At 44.3% G+C, this 19395-nt stretch overlaps 1 protein-coding gene across 1 annotated transcript in view; it reads right to left on the bottom strand.

Annotated features, from left to right (window-relative positions):
• The window catches only part of ankdd1a (ankyrin repeat and death domain containing 1A), a 40597-nt gene extending 22397 nt beyond the window's left edge, over positions 1–18200 (bottom strand). The window contains exons 1-5 of the mRNA XM_085157595.1: positions 17853–18200; positions 10570–10673; positions 3389–3487; positions 2041–2139; positions 1809–1913 (exon numbers count right to left, since the gene is read on the bottom strand). Of these exons, the coding sequence (XP_085013721.1) occupies positions 1809–1913; positions 2041–2139; positions 3389–3487; positions 10570–10673; positions 17853–17883 (438 nt within the window). The 5' untranslated portion in view covers positions 17884–18200. The remainder of the gene's footprint in view (positions 1–1808; positions 1914–2040; positions 2140–3388; positions 3488–10569; positions 10674–17852) is intronic.
• Positions 18201–19395: the final 1195 nt, after the last annotated feature.

The raw sequence follows: 19395 nt of genomic DNA on the forward strand, positions 1-19395 counted from the left end.
AGAGAGCCCCAGGCACTATTGAGTGCTGTACAATGCCGAGGCACTCCATGGCTGCAAACTCTTCCCGGGCGACGGAGAGTTTCGCGGGGTCGAGGTGGCGCGCACGCGCGAACACCGGGGAACCAACCGTCGGGATATAAGGTTCAACCTCGTGCTTTGTTGCCGTGTTCAAGAAATTAGGAACAGTCAGTGAAGGGAACTCCAAAAGCAACACTGAAAAACATTCCCTGAAGTCGCTAAATTAGCCCGATTCAGGGGCTCGATGGCCTGTGTGAAACAGGGTATTGAAGAAAAGGACAAGGCATTGATTAAGTGTCTGTTAGCGACATCGACCAGCAGTCCGTGGGCACAAAGAAAATTGGCACCCAAAATAGGCACAGAGCTAGCGGCAACAACAAAGTTCCACTGGAAATCCCGACCATGAAAGCAAACAGTCACCAACCTTTCCCCAAACGTCGCAATGGGAGAGCCATTAGCTGCGATAAGCTGCGGCCCGCAACCCACTGCTAAACTGTCGGCGCTGGTCGGGTGAAGGAGGCTCTTCTGGGAGCCGGAGTCGACCAGGAAACATCTCCCGGACCGCGAGTCTTCTATGAAGAGCCATTTTTCTTTGTCGCCAGCGGTCGCGACCGCTACTGTGTGCTGGCGGGGCCCGTGTCCCGGGGCCGGAAAAGCACGAGGCAGCAGGCAGCGGCCCGCTCTGGCGCCAAAACGCTGATGGTAGAAACAGAGGTCCTGTCCACGGTGCCGCTGCACCGCGATCTCTGCCATCAGCGAAGGGTGGGAAGCTCCGGGGCAGGTCGGCGGGGAATTGGAAGGTGCAGCCGGTGAGGCAGGAGAATACGATCCGCTACCTTAGCCAGAGAGCGATAATCCTTCGCACCCAGGAGCGGAGAGTTGGCAAGGCTGGCTCTCACGGCTACCGGCAGCTGTTGGAAAAAGATGTGGGCAAAGAGCGAAGAGGAATCCCCTGTTGTCCAGTCCAAGCAAGGATAGCATGTGCTCCATCAGTTCCAGAGCTGTACCGCCACCCAGGCCTGAGAGGGAGAGGAGCTTTTCGGCTCGCTCTGCGTCAAAAAGGGCATAGCGCTGAAGAAGCAGCTCCTTAAGGGCGGTGTATTTCCCTTGGGCGGGTGGGTCCCAGAGGATAGTCAATGAACAATGGGTGGCTAGCGGGTCGAGCAAGGCCACCACATAGTGATATTTCGTGTCGTCAGCCGAGATGCCACAAAGAGCGAACTGAGCCTCCATGTGCACGAACCACGACGGGGGATCGTGAAGCCAAAAGTCCGGCAGCTCAAGCGCCACAGCAAAGGCAGCTGCAGCCGGTGCCACCATCAGGCTGCAGCATGTTTGAGTCAGGGGTCACCAATGTGGAGGTAAACACAGACGACACGAGGGCTCTTGACTAACACTCCTCATGTATTACTCATCACCACACAACTGAATACTTTTCCCTCCAAAACACAGCAACAACACTTCCTCAGAACTGGGTGTGAGTCGAGCCCTCCAGTGGTCCAAGTTTTACACCACTGAAAAAATAATATGTGAGGGCATCATTTTTTATATTTTGACTTTCACTTCCACTCCATTAAATGACGTGGCATCCTTTATTCCTAGCACATTACTTAGTCCGTATCAGTATAGATATCCAACATGATTTTATGTTTTGAAAATGTTCCTTTTTGGGGGGCAGTGTATTTTGCGCAAATAATTATTTGCTAGGAGATCAGAAAAGAAAGGAAGTGTTTGTTCTTTTTATGACTCAGTTAGTACAAAATTGCTTTGTAAAGCTAGTAGTCCGTCACCTTTTCAACTCCATCTAGACTGATGCCTTCTAGGTGCTCCAAGATGAACTCCAATACTCTGATGTGTCCTCGCTGAGCAGCACAGTGCAGCATATTCAGACCATCCTAAGATAAAAAGGATATCAGGTCAAGACAATAACCTTGTTATAAACAAGTGGCATTGCAACCCAATAAAAAAACCTGTTAAATTCAGATTTTTTTTAACAGTTCAATGAAATATGGCAGCTCTTACTTTGTTTTCAGAGTTGAGCTTGGCTCCACAAGACACCAGGATCTGTAGGATGTTTAGGTGACCAAACCAGGATGCCAGAAGCAGAGCATTCATCCCAAACTGTGGACGATATTTACAAACTAATGAATCAGAACACAGAGAAAAATGTCTGACATAGGAATGGGAATCAAAAACCAGTTATTTTAGAAGACTGGTTCCCAGTAGTTTAATTCCTTGGAATTTAGTCTGCCTGCCTATCGATTTCAGTTGCACTTGCGCTACAATCAGCTGAATTTAGTTTGTGCTGGAGGACGAAAATAGTGGCACAGTCCACAGTTTGCTATTATTGCTATTATTCTTATTGCACAAAAGGATAAGACCATAACAGTAAGATGGAAACTGCATCCAGGACAGAAACAACTGCATTATGTTGCTAACACAACTTTGGCTCTTTGCATGCACAGACAGCATAACAAACCCATCATTGTCAAATTTCTCTAAGATTATGTTAAATGATGGTTTTCACAAGGTATAGCAATTCTATTTTCAATTCAATTCTATTCATATAGTGCCAAATCACAAAACCAGTTGCTGCAAGTCACTTTATATTTAAAGGTAAAGACCCTACAATAACACAGAGAAAACAGACAGCCAAATGACCCCCAGTGTCTGACAACTGATGGTACCCCCTGTAAACCAGAACCAATGCAGGGGAATACTGATGTATGACTACCAGTTGAACAACTGCTCATTGGAAGACACAGGGGATTCGAGCATGTCAGGTGAGTATGGGAACTACCCTCAACCATTTCAACTCAAGGCATGTTTTTTAGCTGTTAGATTACTGAATTCTTATTGTACACATGGGCTTACAAGCGGGATATGGCTGTAGGGCTATTCACAGACAAAGCTACTGACTCATAATTCTAACCATTCTAAAAATGTCACTACCCATTATGAACTAAATATCAATTTAATTAGTGTTAATTAGTGTGCTAGATGTATCAGACTGACAGCAAAACCCAGGGTAAAATAACTTCAGCAACGATACAAATCCACAGTGAGTTATTCCCCATATCAAGGAATGGTGTTATGGGCGTGTTATTGTTACCACGTTTGTGAGACTAGTAGGGTCCGCATGAGCGCAACATCTGCATGCATGCACAGACTAGCCTATGCCGACAACCCCACAATGTTCCGACTATGAATGCACCGAACCAAACTGTAACGGGAACAGGTGTGTGCAGCTGTCTTTATCCACATCTGTAACAGAATACAATCCCCTTTCAGCTTCCCCCTTGAACTAACAAATGAATTTTGTAACTAAGGAAGTGAGAAATTGTTCTTGTATCAGTTCAAGTTTACTTACACTGTCAGTCTCATTAATGTCCATATCATGCTCCAGTAGGAGACGCAAAGCCTGTTCATTCCCAGCTCCTGCTGCCCAGTGCAGTGCTTTTCGGCCTACCTACACAAAAGACAATAACAGAAAAGCGTATTTCTTGTTTGTTAGTGCAGACATTTTGGATTAAAATCACTTGTCCATAAAAATTCCTTTGAGCTCATTCATTCGTTCTTGGGGCATTTGCAGCTGAGTGCGATGCGGCAGGAATGAGAATCAGGACACCCAAGTCTGAGGCCATGGTCCTTAGCTGGGAAAGGGTAGAGTGCCCATTCTGGGTAACGGACAAGTTACTGCCCCAAGTGGAGGAGTTTAAGTATCTCGGGTCTTGTTCACAAGTGAGGGGAGATCGACAGATGGATTGGCTGCAGTGATGCGGACGCTGTACCGGTCTGTTGTGCTGAAGAGAGCTGATCTACATCCCCACCTTCATCTAAGGACATAAGCTTTGGGTAGTGAAAGAACAAGATTGCAATCAGCAATCGGGAGGGGTTCAAAGTAGAGCCGCTATGCTTCCACATCAAAATGAGCCAGTTAAGGTGGTTCGGGCATCTGACAAGGACGCCTCCTGGGTGCCTCCTGGGTGAGGTATTCTGGGCATGTCCCACTGGGTGGAGGCTCCAGGGCAGACCCAGGACACGCTGGAGAAAGTGTCTGGGGAGAAGGAGGTCTGGGCTTCTCTGCTTAATAATAATAATAATGGATTGGATTTATATAGTGCTTTTCGAGACCCTCAAAGTCCTTTACAATTCCACTATTCATTCACTCTCACATTCACACACTGGTGGAGGCAGCTACAGGTGTAGCCACAGCTGCCCTGGGGCAGACTGACAGAAGCGAGGCTGCCATATTGCGCCATCGGCCCCTCTGACCATCACCAGTAGGCGGTAGGTGAAGTGTCTTGCCCAAGGACACAATGACCAGGATCGAACCGGTTGTAAAGAACAAATATACATTTCAAAAAACATGGTGCAGAAACATTTTGTACAAGTGGTAAAACAAGAGTGAATATTTGCTCCGGTTTTATTTGGTCCAGCTGACTTTAGGGATGTCGTAATGCTCTGTCAGGTTGTCCAAGTGAAGGTTATAATCCTCAACTCTGTGTTTGTGGGTCTTTGATGCCTTGTTCAAAATCTGCTCCATTTGCCGTTTCGCTTGCATCTTGTCAAAAGCAATCTGTGCCGGTGTCCTTTTGTCACGATATAGCTTAGGCTGTTGTCCCTGTGATTCAGTCCCGGATAAGCGGAAGAAAATTTTCCTGTCCTTTTCACTTCAAGGGGAGTTTACTAATGCATTTCTTTCAATTCTGAGTTATGTGACAACAAAAGCTGCTGTTATCAAAAAAGGTATTTAATAGGTCTCACATTCCTACGACTGCAAACTAGAATAGAATAGACTAGAATAGCTCTTTATTGTCATTGTACATGAAAATGAGGGTGCTCCACACCAACCTTGCCAGAATAAAATATAAATAGTAGACAGCAGGAATAAATTAAAAAAACATGAGAAATATATGCAATCTAGAGAGATAAGAAAAGAAAGGCAAACATTAGAAAACAAAAGGAAGTAGTGCAAACAAAAGACTTGGTTTGAATAGAGTTTGTGTGTGAGTGGCCTGAGTGATGACAATTAATCAGACCATGGCTCAAATTGGTGAGGTGGACAGGTGGGCAGCTTCTTCCCCTGGGCCTTTTGGACTGTCTTCACATAGTCCAAATGGCCCAAGCTGTTAGTGAGTTTGGAGGTGTGGGACCTGATTGACCTGAGGCGCCGACCAGGGGGCGACAGGTCCAACAGGTGGTGGATGGGGTGTGAGGGTTGCGTTTATAATGAGAGGAGTGCACCTGTCTGTGCCTCCTAAACTCTATTATGAGTTCTTTTGTTTTAAGGATGTTAAGCTTCAGGTTATTTTCTGAGCACCAGTGGGACGAGTTCTCTGCCTCTATGAGCCCAACCATGGTGTCGTCATTGGCATACTTGACGATGACGTTGGTTGGGTGGGTTGGTGTGCAGTCATAGGTGTACCGGTCATTCAGTAGGGGGCTAAGAACGCAGCTCTGGGATCCGATGCTGAGTAACAGTGGGAGGGAGAGTTAAAGAAGTTTAGTTCAAGAAGGAAATTCGAAAGAGTCACTGCGAATATTTTGTTTTTGGTCTGAACAACTCAAAATAAATAAAGAGACCGACGATTAAACTCAAACAAGTACTTTCTCAGTAAGCTTTTTCTATGAACTGATACTGCTTACCTGGTTTTGTTGTATGACCACATATTGTTTTAAACTGCAGGAGGCTCTGGTGAATCATTTTCTGTATATTTGATACATATACCCAAAATATGTAAGAATACCAAACTTAATGTCTCTGATTATCACTGGTTCAAATGTTTAGGGATAACTGGTAATTAAATTTGATAAGTAATTACATAAAAACAACAACAACAACACTAAATAGTCCACATTTTGACAAACATGTTAATAAGGTCTTCTTTCATTTCCGTACATAATCTGGTTATGAGTCTGTACCAAGCATGTCACGACCTGCAGGATCAGCCAGGTGCTGATCAGAATCTCTCCACTCCTAGCCCTTCTTCTCTTCTCTTTTTCCCTCTCTCTCCCCCTCTCTCCTTCTCTCCCCTGTTTTGCCAGGGCGGAACTCATGGCGCAGGGCTTGCAAAATCGGTAGCCCGACGTCCCGGAGCTAGCGATATCTCCGGTCGGGCGACCAAAATCTATCTCAGCCCTGCCCGTTGGGTTATCATATAGCCCTTCTGATAGCTCCCCAAAACCTTGTCAGAAGTGATAAGCTTGTGTGTGAATGTAGATGAACATTTGAGGGCGCGTCGCCGCACCAGCAACTACAGTTCCCAGAGGCCCGTGGGGCGAGTGGAGACAGCTTCTGGCAGAAGCGGCAGTAGCGATCGGGATGCGGATCGTGGCGACGAGCATGAGCAACCTATGCAGATCGGACACTCCCAAATCTCCCCGGAGGAGAGAGCACGCAGATGGAGGACCGGTGAGTGCTTTTACTGCGGCCGCAAGGGCCATATCGCCATTGTCTGTCCAGCACGGCCAAAAGATCACGCCCGCCGGTAGAAAGGAGGATATGGGTGGGCGAGGTCTCCTTTTCACATTCTCCTCCACGTTTCATGCTAGATGCTAAAGTGACTGTCCTCTCTGCCTCCCACTCCCTTCAAGCGCTGATTGACTCCGGGGCGGAGCAGAGCTTCATGGATGCTTCCCTGGCTCTAAAACTCAAAATTGACACACAAGCTTTGCACCCATTGCAGGTCACCGCTTTAAATAGTCAGCGTCTCCCCAATATAACTCATGTTACAGAACCCGTGTCCCTAACCCTGTCTGGCAATCACATCGAAATGTTACAGTTTTATGTCTTTCAAGCTCCTCTCACACCCTTAGTGCTAGGGTTTCCTTGGTTGCGCCACCATAACCCCGTACTCGACTGGAAGGAGGAGAGGGTTCTGGGGTGGGGTGAGCGGTGCCACATGACCTGTTTAAAAGCAGCTACTCCCGTAAAACCGTCTAACCCACAACCACACGAGCCTCCTGACCTTTCAGCCGTTCTGTCTGAGTATCATGATCTGAAGCAAGTTTTTTGTAAGGACCGAGCCCGCTCTCTTCCTCCTCACCGCCCGTACGATTGCAGTATTGATTTGCTCCCAGGTGCACCTCTTCCCACTAGTCGCTTATACAGCCTCTCCCAACCTGAACGTGCATGCATGGAGAAGTACATTAATGAATCCTTGACTAATGGACTGATTCGCCCCTCTTCATCCCCCGTGGCTGCCGGGTTCTTTTTTGTAACCAAGAAGGATAAAAGCCTTCAGCCATGTGTTGATTTCCGGGGTCTCAATAACGTTACCATTAAGAATAAATACCCTCTGCCACTCTTATCATCCGCTTTTGAACTCCTGCAGGGGCGACCGTTTTCACTTAGCTCAATCTGCGAAATGCTTACCACTTTGTCAGAATAAGAGAGGGAGACGAGTGGAAAACAACCTTCAACACGCACCTGGGCCATTTTGAATACTTGGTCATGCCGTTTGGACTAACTAATGCTCCTGCTGTTTTTCAGGGTCTTGTCAATGATGTGCTCCACGATTTCATCAATCGTTTTGTGTTTGTGTACCTTGATGATATCCTCATCTTCTCCCACTCTCTCTCTGATCATGTACGCCATGTCAGACAAGTCCTGCAACGTCTCCTGGAGAATCGCCTGTTTGTTAAAAGTGCGAATTTCATGTGAGTACTGTGTCATTCTTGGGCTACATCATCGAACAGGGCGGTTTAAGAGCCGATCCAGCTAAGGTACAAGCAGTCTTGGACTGGCCCACTCCACCTAACGGTAAGCAGCTTCAACGGTTCCTCGGTTTTGCCAACTTTTATCGGAGATTCATTCATGACTACAGCAAGATTGCTTTGCCGCTAACCCGTTTAACTTCCCCTAAGGTACCTTTCTGCTGGGATGATCAAGCTCAGGAGGCCTTCTCCCGGCTAAAGAAACGCTTTGTTTCGGCTCCTATCCTCCGGCAACCAGATCTCAAGCGGCAGTTTATTGTAGAGGTGGACGCCTCGGATGTAGGGGTCAGAGCTGTTCTCTCCCAGCAACTAGAGGGTAAGCGCCACCCTTGTGCTTACTTCTCCCGTCGTGTCTCTCCTGCAGAGCAGAACTACGACATCGGGGACCGGGAGCTGCTGGCAATCAAACTCGCCCTGGAGGAGTGGCGCCACTGGCTAGAAGGCGCAGCAGAACCCTTTGTGGTGCGGACTGATCACAAGAACCTCGAATACATCCGGTCGGCTAAACGACTAAACGCCCGACAAGCCAGGTGGGCTCTGTTCTTTACCAGATTCTGCTTCACCATCACCTACAGGCCCGGTTCTCGGAACGTGAAACCCGATACCCTTTCCTGCCAATTCACCACCTCAGAGGATCACACCCGTGAGTCTCCCATTCTCCCTCCCACATGCGTTATCGGAGCTCTGTCGTGGGAGATCGAGTCCGCCATACGGGAGTCCCAGCGGGAAGAACCGGATCCAGGGACTGGTCCCCCGGGATCGCTCTTTGTTCCCACGTCTGTTCGCTCACGAGTGCTACAATGGGTCCATGAGGGCAAACTCACCTGTCATCCAGGCATTCATCGCACCGTCACCTTCATCAAGCGGTTCGCCTGGTGGCCTATACTGGCCAAGGACATCCAAGAATTCATCGCCGCCTGCCCAACCTGTGCCCAGAATAAACCTGTCAACCAGCCCGCTGCCGGCCTACTTCATCCCTTACCTACGACAAGCCGCCCCTGGTCCCACATTGCGGTTGACTTTGTCACTGGTCTTCCGCCGTCATCAGGTAACACAGTCATCCTCACCATTGTCGACCGTTTTTCTAAAGCTGCCCACTTTGTTGCTCTCCCCAAGCTCCCCACTACCCTGTGTGTTTCGCCTCCACGGGATCCCCGCTGAAATAGTCTCGGACCGAGGTCCACAGTTTGCCTCGTGTGTTTGGAAGGAGTTCTGCACCTCCTTAGGGGCTCAGGTCAGTCTCTCATCAGGTTTTCATCCACAGACCAACGGTCAGGCAGAACGGGCCAACCAAAAACTCAAAGCAGCTCTCCGTTGCTTGACATCCACTAATCAGACCACCTGAAGCGAGCAACTGACGTGGGTGGAGTACGCTCACAATAGCCTTACCTCGTCAGCCACAGGCGTCTCTCCGTTCGAGGCCTCCCTGGGGTACCAACCTCCCCTGTTCCCTGCAATTGAAGGTGAGCACTTTGTGCCCTCTGTTCAGCAGCACCTGCAGCGGTGTCGGCGCGCATGGCGGGCCACTAGAGCTGCCCTTCTTCGCACGGCAGACAGAAACAAACAGCTGGCGGATCGCCACAGGACCCCGGCTCCAGCATACTCACCTGGACAGAAGGTTTGGCTCTCGACCCGGTATGTACCTCTCAGAACGTGTGCTTTGTTGTGTATCTGACGGACGAAAGCTAAACCAGTTCCACACCACTGAAGTTGCAGCATTTTTACAAACCAATTCTGGTTCATCCGTTTCATTCAACGTTCCGCTTTTGCCCTTCTCATTCTCCATCACTGCCATGCTTTTTCTGTCATGTGCGTATGAAAACAAAGGCACTGCGCATGCGTGTTTTACCCATATTCTATCGCGATATTTCATTTTTCTTATCGTTGCCCAACATTATACCAGTATTACCGTGAACGGTATGATGTGGCCCAGCCCTACAATTAACTTCATCATACATAAATAACCCAGGAGTCTTCGAAGCAACTTTGGTCCATCGAGATGACAATAAAATGATAATATGGTCTCCTGTTAGTTTGGAATTGAATATTGGTCAAGGGTTCACTTTGTTCACTTCAGACTTTCAGTACAACTGTGTATCACACCAGTTACAAAATACTGTCATAATCTTGCAGTGGTCAGATATATAAATGATGAGCAGGACAAGGAACTGAGAGCAGTAGCAGTCAATGAGAAATCTGTTCCAGAATGTGAATAAAACCAGAGAGATAGTGACCGACTCTAGACAACAGAGGACAGATATTTATCAGAGCCAGTGTTTATCCTGGGACAGGACGTTAGTATACAGTTGTGTTCATAAGTTTACATACTCTGGTATATGCATATAGATGATAAAAGAAAAACATTTCTTTCACTCATGGTTAGTGGTTGGCTGATGCCATTTATTGTCAAACAACTGCGGGAAAAGGTAGTTGACCTCTATAAAACAGGACAAGGAAATAAGAAAATATCAGCAGTGTCAAACTCCAGTTAAGAAGTGAAAAATGGGGGTTCTGCTGAAACTAAACCACAGTCGAAGTAGACCAACTAAAATTTCAGCCACAACTGCCAGACAAATTGTTTGGGATGCAGCTCCCCCAATCAGAAGCAGGACCTGCAGACTCTTAAAGGTGCAGAACACTCATACACAACAGACCAGACACACTGACACACAGATTCAAAACATGGCCAGGGCCACATAACAGAGTAAGCCAGAATGAGACTAGGCACGAAAAGAAAATGAGAATTTAGAGGAGTAAATAAGACCCAAGGCTTGGATTTTTAAAGCCATCAACTGCTGACATCCAGAAAAGTCTGTGCTTCAGCATGCTTACTTTGTTTTTGGCATTGACGTCCACACCCTTCTTGATGAGTTCTTGCATTTTCCATGTGTCATTTCTTTTTGCAGCATCGTGAAAATCCTTTTCAGACCACAACACTGAAATCAGACAAAGAAAAAACCTTAAGCGTCAAATCTGTGCTGGACTTGAAATGTCATTTGCCACCTTTGAACCTAACCCCACCCATTGCATAAAAGTTAATAATCCAAGAAAAAGGTTTACAAGAGGAAGACGGGGGTGCAGAAAGAGTTAAATAAGCTACATGAATGTGTGAGCCTGAGTGATGCTCAGGCCACAGATAAATGGCCTGGGCCAAGTGGCACCAAGTGGCACAACACTTCACTTCTGCCACAGTTTCTTTTGACATAAAGGGACTTTAGCATGACATTCAAGTTCCAGCACCTCTCTGCTTGAAGCTAAAACTAAGTCTTTGATTTCTATCGACATTCATGACCTGTGCTACCATTTGTAACTGTGGAGACATGTATGGCTGCAAACGAAATGAATTTAGTAGGGTTGTTAGCTCTACTTTCTTTCACCCTCATGTTGTGTTCTGGTCAAATTTGACCAATTTAAAACATTTATCTTTGAAAAAAGTTTCATCAGACTGACCTGAACACTCCATGACTTTGTCCACAAAAGAGTCCACACACTCAAACGCAAAACACACCCCTTGGGTTCCCTGGCAACCACTACGGAAACATTTTCCCTAGTAGAGCCTCTCTTCCACGGAACAACTCCAACTGTGTTGGCAGTTCTCACAAACAGTTGAAACATTGTTTCAAAGGCATCAAACTTGTTTCATAAATTTGGTTTATAATACTTTTTTGGAAGCAAAGCCCCCCAAAAGAGCATTGAGGCAACTATGTGGCAACACCAGGGCAGGTTGATATACCCTAAGTGAGGCTCTTGATTACATAGTTGATCACTACACTGGTGAGAGAATGAAACTGACAATGAGGATGAAATAGAGGAGGAAGTGTCAGAAGCTGAAGACAGCACTGAATATAATTTGTGCAATCCAGACCAAGATAAGATGAGGAGGAATTCAGTGATGAAGATGACGCTGCTGTCACATTCAATAACTTCAGGAACTTATCCCCACCTGACAATCATGTTAGGTTTTCTGCTGAAAATTTTATTAGAACCTGCAAAATTTGCTGGATGATGACATCATATCCTGCTTCGAACAGTTACTGACTGAGTTGATCTAAACCATAGCGGCAAACTTTGAAGGGGAAACAAAAACAGAGTTACAAAGAAAGTTGGAAGGAAGTGACCCAGGAACAGATCAAAGCACAGATGAGTCTTTGGATGTTGAGTAATGAATTCAGATCCAGAAATATTCTACCAGCAGTTTATGGGATGCAGCGTCTGGTCAGTCAATGTTTCAGGCCACCATGTCACTCCAATAATCTTACATGTTGTTTCGGGTGATTCTCTTTGACAGCCACGATACAGGTTGTCATCACGAAGACAAACTGGCGGTGATCGGAGAGGTCCCCAAACCCCGGGCCTCGGACCGGTACCGGTCCGTGAGTCGTTTGGTACCGGGCCGCGAGAGTTGAGGCTCAGGTGTGAAATGTATAGTTTTCAGGGTTTTTATCGGTTTTCAGCGTTATTTTGTTATCGTTTTTATCGTTTACTCGGTTTTCCTGGGTCTTTTCACGTGTGTTATGAATAAATCTTCTTTTTTTCAGTACCGGTACTAGTTTTATTTTGTTGTATTCATCCGCGACACCTTAAAGGCCGGTCCGTGAAAATATTGTTGGGCATAAACCGGTCCGTGGCGCAAAAAAGGTTGGAGACCGCTGCTCTTAATTGTTGTGACACGTGTTTGAAATGCAGAGAGGTGCGCTCGATTTGGTGCTCAAGAACTTCTACTCATACACCATCCTGACGGGAAATACCTGCACCTGGTATGGGTAAAGCACCAAGCAGGACAGACGAGCTCTCCAAAGAGTGTTTTGCTCTGCCGAACACATCATTCCCTCAGAGCTTCCTGACCTGCAGTCTGTTTACACCAAATGGTGCAGTACCACAACCAGGAAGATTATGAAGGAACTCTTCCATCCCCACAATGGACTCTTCTCACTGTTGAGGTCAGGGAAGCGCTTCTGCTCCTTTAAGGCCAAAACAGGGAGAATGAGGAGGAGCTTCTTCCCCGAGGCTATTCAGGCCCTGAACCAGGTGTAGGACTGCAATCTCTACACATCACTGTACATTAGGGCTGCCGCAAACAATTATTTTGATAGTCGACTAGTCGGCGATTATTTTTGCGATTAGTCGACTAATCAGATCATCATCCATTCAACGTAAAACGTACAGCTTATTGCACCAGCAGCATCTGCTCTTATATAACTATCATTAGCTTACAGCTTTAAGTGTTTAAGGTATGTGCTAACTAAAAATAAAGACAAGATGATAGTTTATTAAATTTTAATGAAATTTGCAGATTGTTTTGGTGAAGTTTAATAAACTCCTTGCTATCTAAAATATAACAGGACACCGGAGTAAATTCTTGAGCATCTCACACTTCTGATAATCAGCTGTCTGCCTGACGTTTATTCAGCTGTGTAAAAACTATAACTTTAATCTCAGCCAAACCAATTTACTCAGAAACAAATAAAATACTAAAAAAAAGCCAAACAATAACATTTTTAAGTTATCTAAGTGACTTATATATCATGTTTAACCTGAGTAGCGAAAGACGGCGGTGGGTTTGAAAACGATTTACCGGGAGTCCGGTGTTCTCACGGCTCTAGTGAGCCTAGCCCCCGGCTAGCTATCAAGCTAGTGGGTAACAGACGTCTCCGAAAACGTCGGAGCACTTTTGAAAATATGTGGTGTCTTGATAAACTGAGCAGATATTTGAGGTTTACACAGCTACATTCTCGCCTGAAAATATGTTAAACGTTTATTTTGTGACCCAGAAAGAATAATAAGAGTAATATTAAAACTAACTAGCTGCCGCCATTGTTGGAAACTGAGCTGGGCTGCGCTATGAATTCTGGGACACAGCTTCTTCTTCTTCGGGGTTTAACGGCAGCTGGCATCCTTGTACATGCAGTGCTGCCATCTTCTGTTTCAGTCCGTTATTACACTCTTAAATCCTACTACTTATTCCTGCGTCTTTTGTGATCTTACAAAGCTGCAAACAACGCGTCGACTATTAAATCAGTCGTCGACGATTTTGATAGTCGACATAATCGTGACTAGTCGACTAATCGTGGCAGCCCTACTGAGCATGCACTTAACAACGACAAAAATCGTCAGTTTTGACTGTTTGATCCAAGACTGTCAATCTTTTTAATTTTAATTTTTAATTTCAGTGTGTGCTTGTATTTTTAATGGTTGAGAATTGCACAGCAATAAGCATTTCACTGCATGTTGTACTGTGTATGATTGTGTATGATAAATAAAATTTGAATTTGAAAATTGAGCCCTGTGGAGTGCCACATGACATAAGCATTAGATGCTGAAACCGGAAGTGACGTCATTTTTGTGGAAATGTAGTTTTTTACCATCAGGGCCTCATGAGCCTATACTGGTGTTTTTAAAAGTTATGTTTGACTTTATGACTTTCTGTGTGGTTTCTGGGATGCTTAGGACTCATATTGCACTGCTGGAAATAGTTTATTTTGATGCATATGCTGCTTTTTTGCAAATTTGCAGTATAATATTTATTTTCGTTTTTCCTGCAGTGTATAAAAATTGGTGTATTTCAAAAATCAAACTATGAAGACACTCAAAATAAATTTCCTGTGGTGGGAAACTATTTTGTGCAACTTTTTTGTATTTACAGTTTTGAGGGATAAGCCTCTTAAATTTCTCTAACTAGAAATATATGTTAAAAAAACAAAAACGATTCTCAAATTTTTTTTATGTTTATTGCACTTTTTTGCAATTTATGTAATTACTATGCACTTAATGCAGACATATTATTAAAATCTGGGCTGTAATGGTTGTATTGATGTATAGCAACTTGAAATGCTCCCAAAAATGGCTCCACAGCATGTAAACATATTATATAAGCTCTGGCGGACTTGGTTCTATGGTAGGTCTTAAAGGGTTAATAATACAGATTATGTGCTATAAAGGGTTTTACCCACAGGAGGCTATTCATATCTAGAAAATGTTTTAGTTGACATGATAAATTTTCTCTAAAACTTTGGTAAGAAAAGGCAGCTTGGACTGAGGCCTATATTTAGCCAGTTCAGTGTGCTCAGGAACAGGTTTCTTAAGCAATGGCTGCACTACTGCACATTTAAAATGTGCAGGAACTAGACCAGAGGACAGACTGCTGTTTATAATAGCAAGAACAGACTGCCTGCCCTATAGCACTCAAAAAGAGCTGAGGACTTAATATAGCGAACCACATCCTCTAAGAGTGAGAGGGTCACCGGCTCAAACGAAGTAAAAACAGCAGAGGCAGAGAGGCGAGTCAGCAGCTGTGATAACAGCCCTTGTGGTGGCAACCTTTAAAAGAAAACACACAGAAAACCATTGCATATATCAGGAGAAGCGTCTAAACAGAAACAGAGTCAAAGGTGTTAAATAACGTGGGCTATGGCTGTTTCAAGAAATGAAATCTGTAAAATATTCCTTTTTTGTCTCTTTAACAGTATTCTGGTAGTGACACTGGCAGTCTTACAATTTGAAATGACAGCTTTTCCATCTGTGCTCTGCTCTGTGACATCCCCTCCTGATAGCATGAGCTCTGTCATTAAACCAAGGCTCAGGTTTAGAGTTAGGCTGCCTGATGTTACAAGCCAGAGATTAACTATTTGTTATTAATCTCCCGCTCTCGTCAACAGCTGGTCCTTTCCTCCAAGGATGGTTTGACAGGAAGAATAAAACCAGGAACAGGAAGGGCCACAAATCAGCACAAAACTGAGAGGCAATGGGAGAGATAATAGCCCAACATGTGGCCCAACAATAGCCACAAATGGCCAGCATTAAGCTGGTTAACTTAATCTAATGCAATGTTTAAATTAAGGTCCCAGTATACCTGCCACAACATCATCTCTCAGTCACTTGTACCTGTAGGACTATTTTTCTACAAACGTGAGTTTTCAAATTGTTCCAACATCTCACTCTGTGTACCTGTATGTCTCTAAGCTCCTGTATTGGAATATCACTGAAATGTAGGAAAAACCGTTACAAAGCACACTTGTGTCTTCAACCCAGCTGGAGCAGGAAAAGCCCGATGCACCAGGTTACCTGGTAACACAAAGACTGTGTTCTAACTTCTCAACATGACATGAGAACATGAAACATGACATTGACTAAAATCATCCACATTTTTCTAACCGAAAACCTTAGATGACGAGTACAGGCTCTGAGGGACAGTTCCCTGTACAGCAGTGCCAGAGCTAACCTGAGGAGCGGTATCCAAGCCCTCACTAACTACAAAGGATAGAGCCCCCCCAAGCCCCAAAATCACCCTCAAACTCGCGAAAGGAGCTCAACACCTTCTTTGCTTAGGTTGAAGTGGACTGCTCAGTTTGCTCTCTGTGGACTAAAGCTCAGCATTCAACACTATAAAACCAGACATCCTCATCATCAAACTGGACCATCTTCATATCCCCCCCTACCAACTGCTCCTGGATCAAAGACTTCCTCACAAACCAGCCTCAATCAGTCCAACTCGGACCCCAAACTGGGTGTTTGGTACACAGACCACTACTGAGAAAAGCAAGGCTACGCAGAGGGTAATGACACTGCCCAGAAAAATCATTGGCTGTCCTCTGCTACAAATTTTGTGGAGGGTGGCACACTGGTCTGGTGCTCATTGGTCTGGTCTAGAACAATGACGAGTGACGAGTCTGCACACAGACAGGAAATGGCAGTCAGAACCACCTGGAGCTGAACCTGCTCAAGATTGTGGCGATATTGGATTGTCGGAGACCCCCCCGCCCACGCCTTCCCCCCTTTCACCATCCTGAACAGGATTTGAAGTGCTCCTCACATCAGTCTGTCTGGAACAAGGCCCAGCAGAGGTTGTATTCCCTGCAGCAATTCAGGAAGTTCCACCTGCCACAGGAGCTGATGGTCATCTTCTACACTGCAGTCCTCCAGTCTGTCCTGTGTACATCAATCATTGTCTGGTTTGGCTTAGCCACGAAGCAGGACAGGGCCAGACTGCAACGGACAATCAGAGAGGATCCTCAAGCAGGAAACATCTCTGCAGATCCTGGAATTAAACTGTCCTATTTTTACAAAAACCAGCCACCACTCAGCCATGACTCAGGTCATGTGCATATTGTACTGCACAATCTGCACTATTCAAAATTAATACTTAAGGTTCATCCGGGTTGCTCTATGTTCAGCCTAATTATATCCATCAGTCATGCCCAGCTGTAACTTGTCATAGCTTGTATAGTTTCTTAAGACCTTCTGCAACTTGCACTTTTCTAACTTTTTATCTTCTCCTCGTATTTATGTTCTCCTTCTGTATATATGACTATTTATATATTGCCTATTTAAAAATGTTTATTTTTTGCATGCAGAGAGTAAAGCGAACCTGAGTCAAATTCCTTGTTTGTGTGCACAAACGTGGCCAAATAAAGATGATTTTGGTTTTGAATCAATGCATGAAACACCTGCTTCAGGTAGAGAAAGGCAGCAGTGTCCCCAAGTTTGCTTGTTTATTTCCACCCCAACTTTTCATTCAAAAGACCCTCAACAGCAGTAAATGTTATATACAGTATACAGTATAAAACTGTGGGTGATTATCTACATCCATCTTTTATACTGAGTACAGTTACATCTCCTGTTCCAAATGTATCCTGAGCTATGAATGGTTTCGTATTATGCTACAAAGTATCAATAGGCTTTTTCAGTGCAAAATCTAAACAATTAAATGAATAGATACAAAAAATAGAACAAAAAAGAAATCTCAGAAATCATATTGACTTTAAATGTTGATGACAGGAATTTAGAATCCTCAACAGTTTACTCACAGTCACACAAAGAAATCTGTGAAATTGCACTTTTAATTCCAAGCGACGTTTCCTGTTAATTGCAGTGTGAAGAGCAGATTATCAAGTTACTCCAGTCACTCTTTTTTCAAACTTCAGCAGCAACACAATCATCACAGAGGCTTTAATGGGGAAAATAAAATGTGATAGGCTAAGATAACAGCCACTATACAGATAAGATGACCCAAACTACTAATACATAAAATGTGCCTGTAGGCTGTAGGCTGAGCGTGAGGGCGGGTTTCCTGCGCCACAGACGGACATCCTGCGCTGAGCGAGGACAGAAATACTTACAGTCGTCCTCCGACAGCAGCTCGTCCTCCATGACTGCTGCTCTTTAGAGCCGCTTCTACCGGCCCGTCTCCTCTTCCATCACTCCCGCTCGTTATCCTTCTCCAGCACAAGTTTATCCTGCGTGCTAACGTCAGGACATTTGTCAAGCTACACATGTCAAAACCAAAGAACCACCATGTCCGGTCTATACCTTCAAAATAAAGCGAGCACGTCTTCAAAGTAGAAACGACGCTTCTCGGTCTTTTTCTGGCAGACAGCGAAACTGCTGTGATCTATGGACTCAACTCACCATAAACCACATATTTAATAAACAGATAGATCGATCTAAAATAGATATTTGGCCTGATAGATTTCACTTGGGACCAGCTCCCAATTTGGATTCAGGAGACAGACACTATCTCTACTTTTGAGATCAGGGTTAAAACTTATATATATATATGTATATGTATATATATATATATATACATATACATATATATATATATATATATATATATATATATATATATATATATATATATATATACATATACACATACATATATATATATATATATATATATATATATATATATATATATATATATATATATACATATATGTGTATGTATGTATGTATGTGTATGTGTATGTGTATATGTATATATATATATAGTTAGGGCTGGATCAGGTGACCTTGAATCCTCCCTCCTATGCAGCAGTAGGTGTAGCATAACTAAGGGAGGTCCCACCAGTAGGTGTAGGGATTCTGTGTTTCTTCTTCACTCACCTCTCTGTACTCAGTTATTGGTCATTATTAGTCTTTGGCTCTTTACCACAGAGTGTCTTTATCCTCTCTCCCCCTCCTCACCCATTCAGTAATGCAGATGGCTGCCCCTCCCTGAACATTGTTCTGTTACAAGTTTCTTCCTTTAAGAAGGTTTTTCCTTCACACTGACTCCAAGTGCATGCTCAGAGGAGCGTCATCTGATTGTTGGGTCTCTCAGTATTTTTGTTCTGGTTTTACAGTGTAAACTTAGAGCTACATAAATAAAACTGAACTGAAATGAATATTGCAATTTTTAAAGCGTGTCCGAGTCATAATGGGGCTGTTTCCTCTCTGTTTCCTCCTGTGTTTCTCATGTCTCCTGCTTTACTTTGGATTTTATAAAACCATCTCCATCTCTCTTCTTCCTCGCATGGTTTTGGCACAAAAAGGCAGCTGGTAACTGCCTAGTCATTGATTCTGTAATGAGTTTGTTGAATCTCTATCTGAATATCTGAATGGTTATCCCACAAAATGGCCAATAATGAATTTGAATCTGAACAAATTAATGAAGCTAATGATCTTGTGTGACTTTAATCCACTAAAAACAGCTAAAAGGTACTGCAACCATTTCTCATCACTGGTCCAAGTAGAAGATCTCTCCTTGAGGAACAATAACAGCGCTGCTGTTATTTTCATTTCTATTATGAAACTGTTATTAATATAAACTTCACACTACAGTCACAACAGTCCAAGAAACCCGCTAATCACATAAAAACTGTAAATTTGAAGCTACAA

This window comes from Neolamprologus multifasciatus, chromosome 1 (genome assembly GCF_963576455.1).
Source record: "Neolamprologus multifasciatus chromosome 1, fNeoMul1.2, whole genome shotgun sequence".
Taxonomy (NCBI): domain Eukaryota; kingdom Metazoa; phylum Chordata; class Actinopteri; order Cichliformes; family Cichlidae; genus Neolamprologus; species Neolamprologus multifasciatus.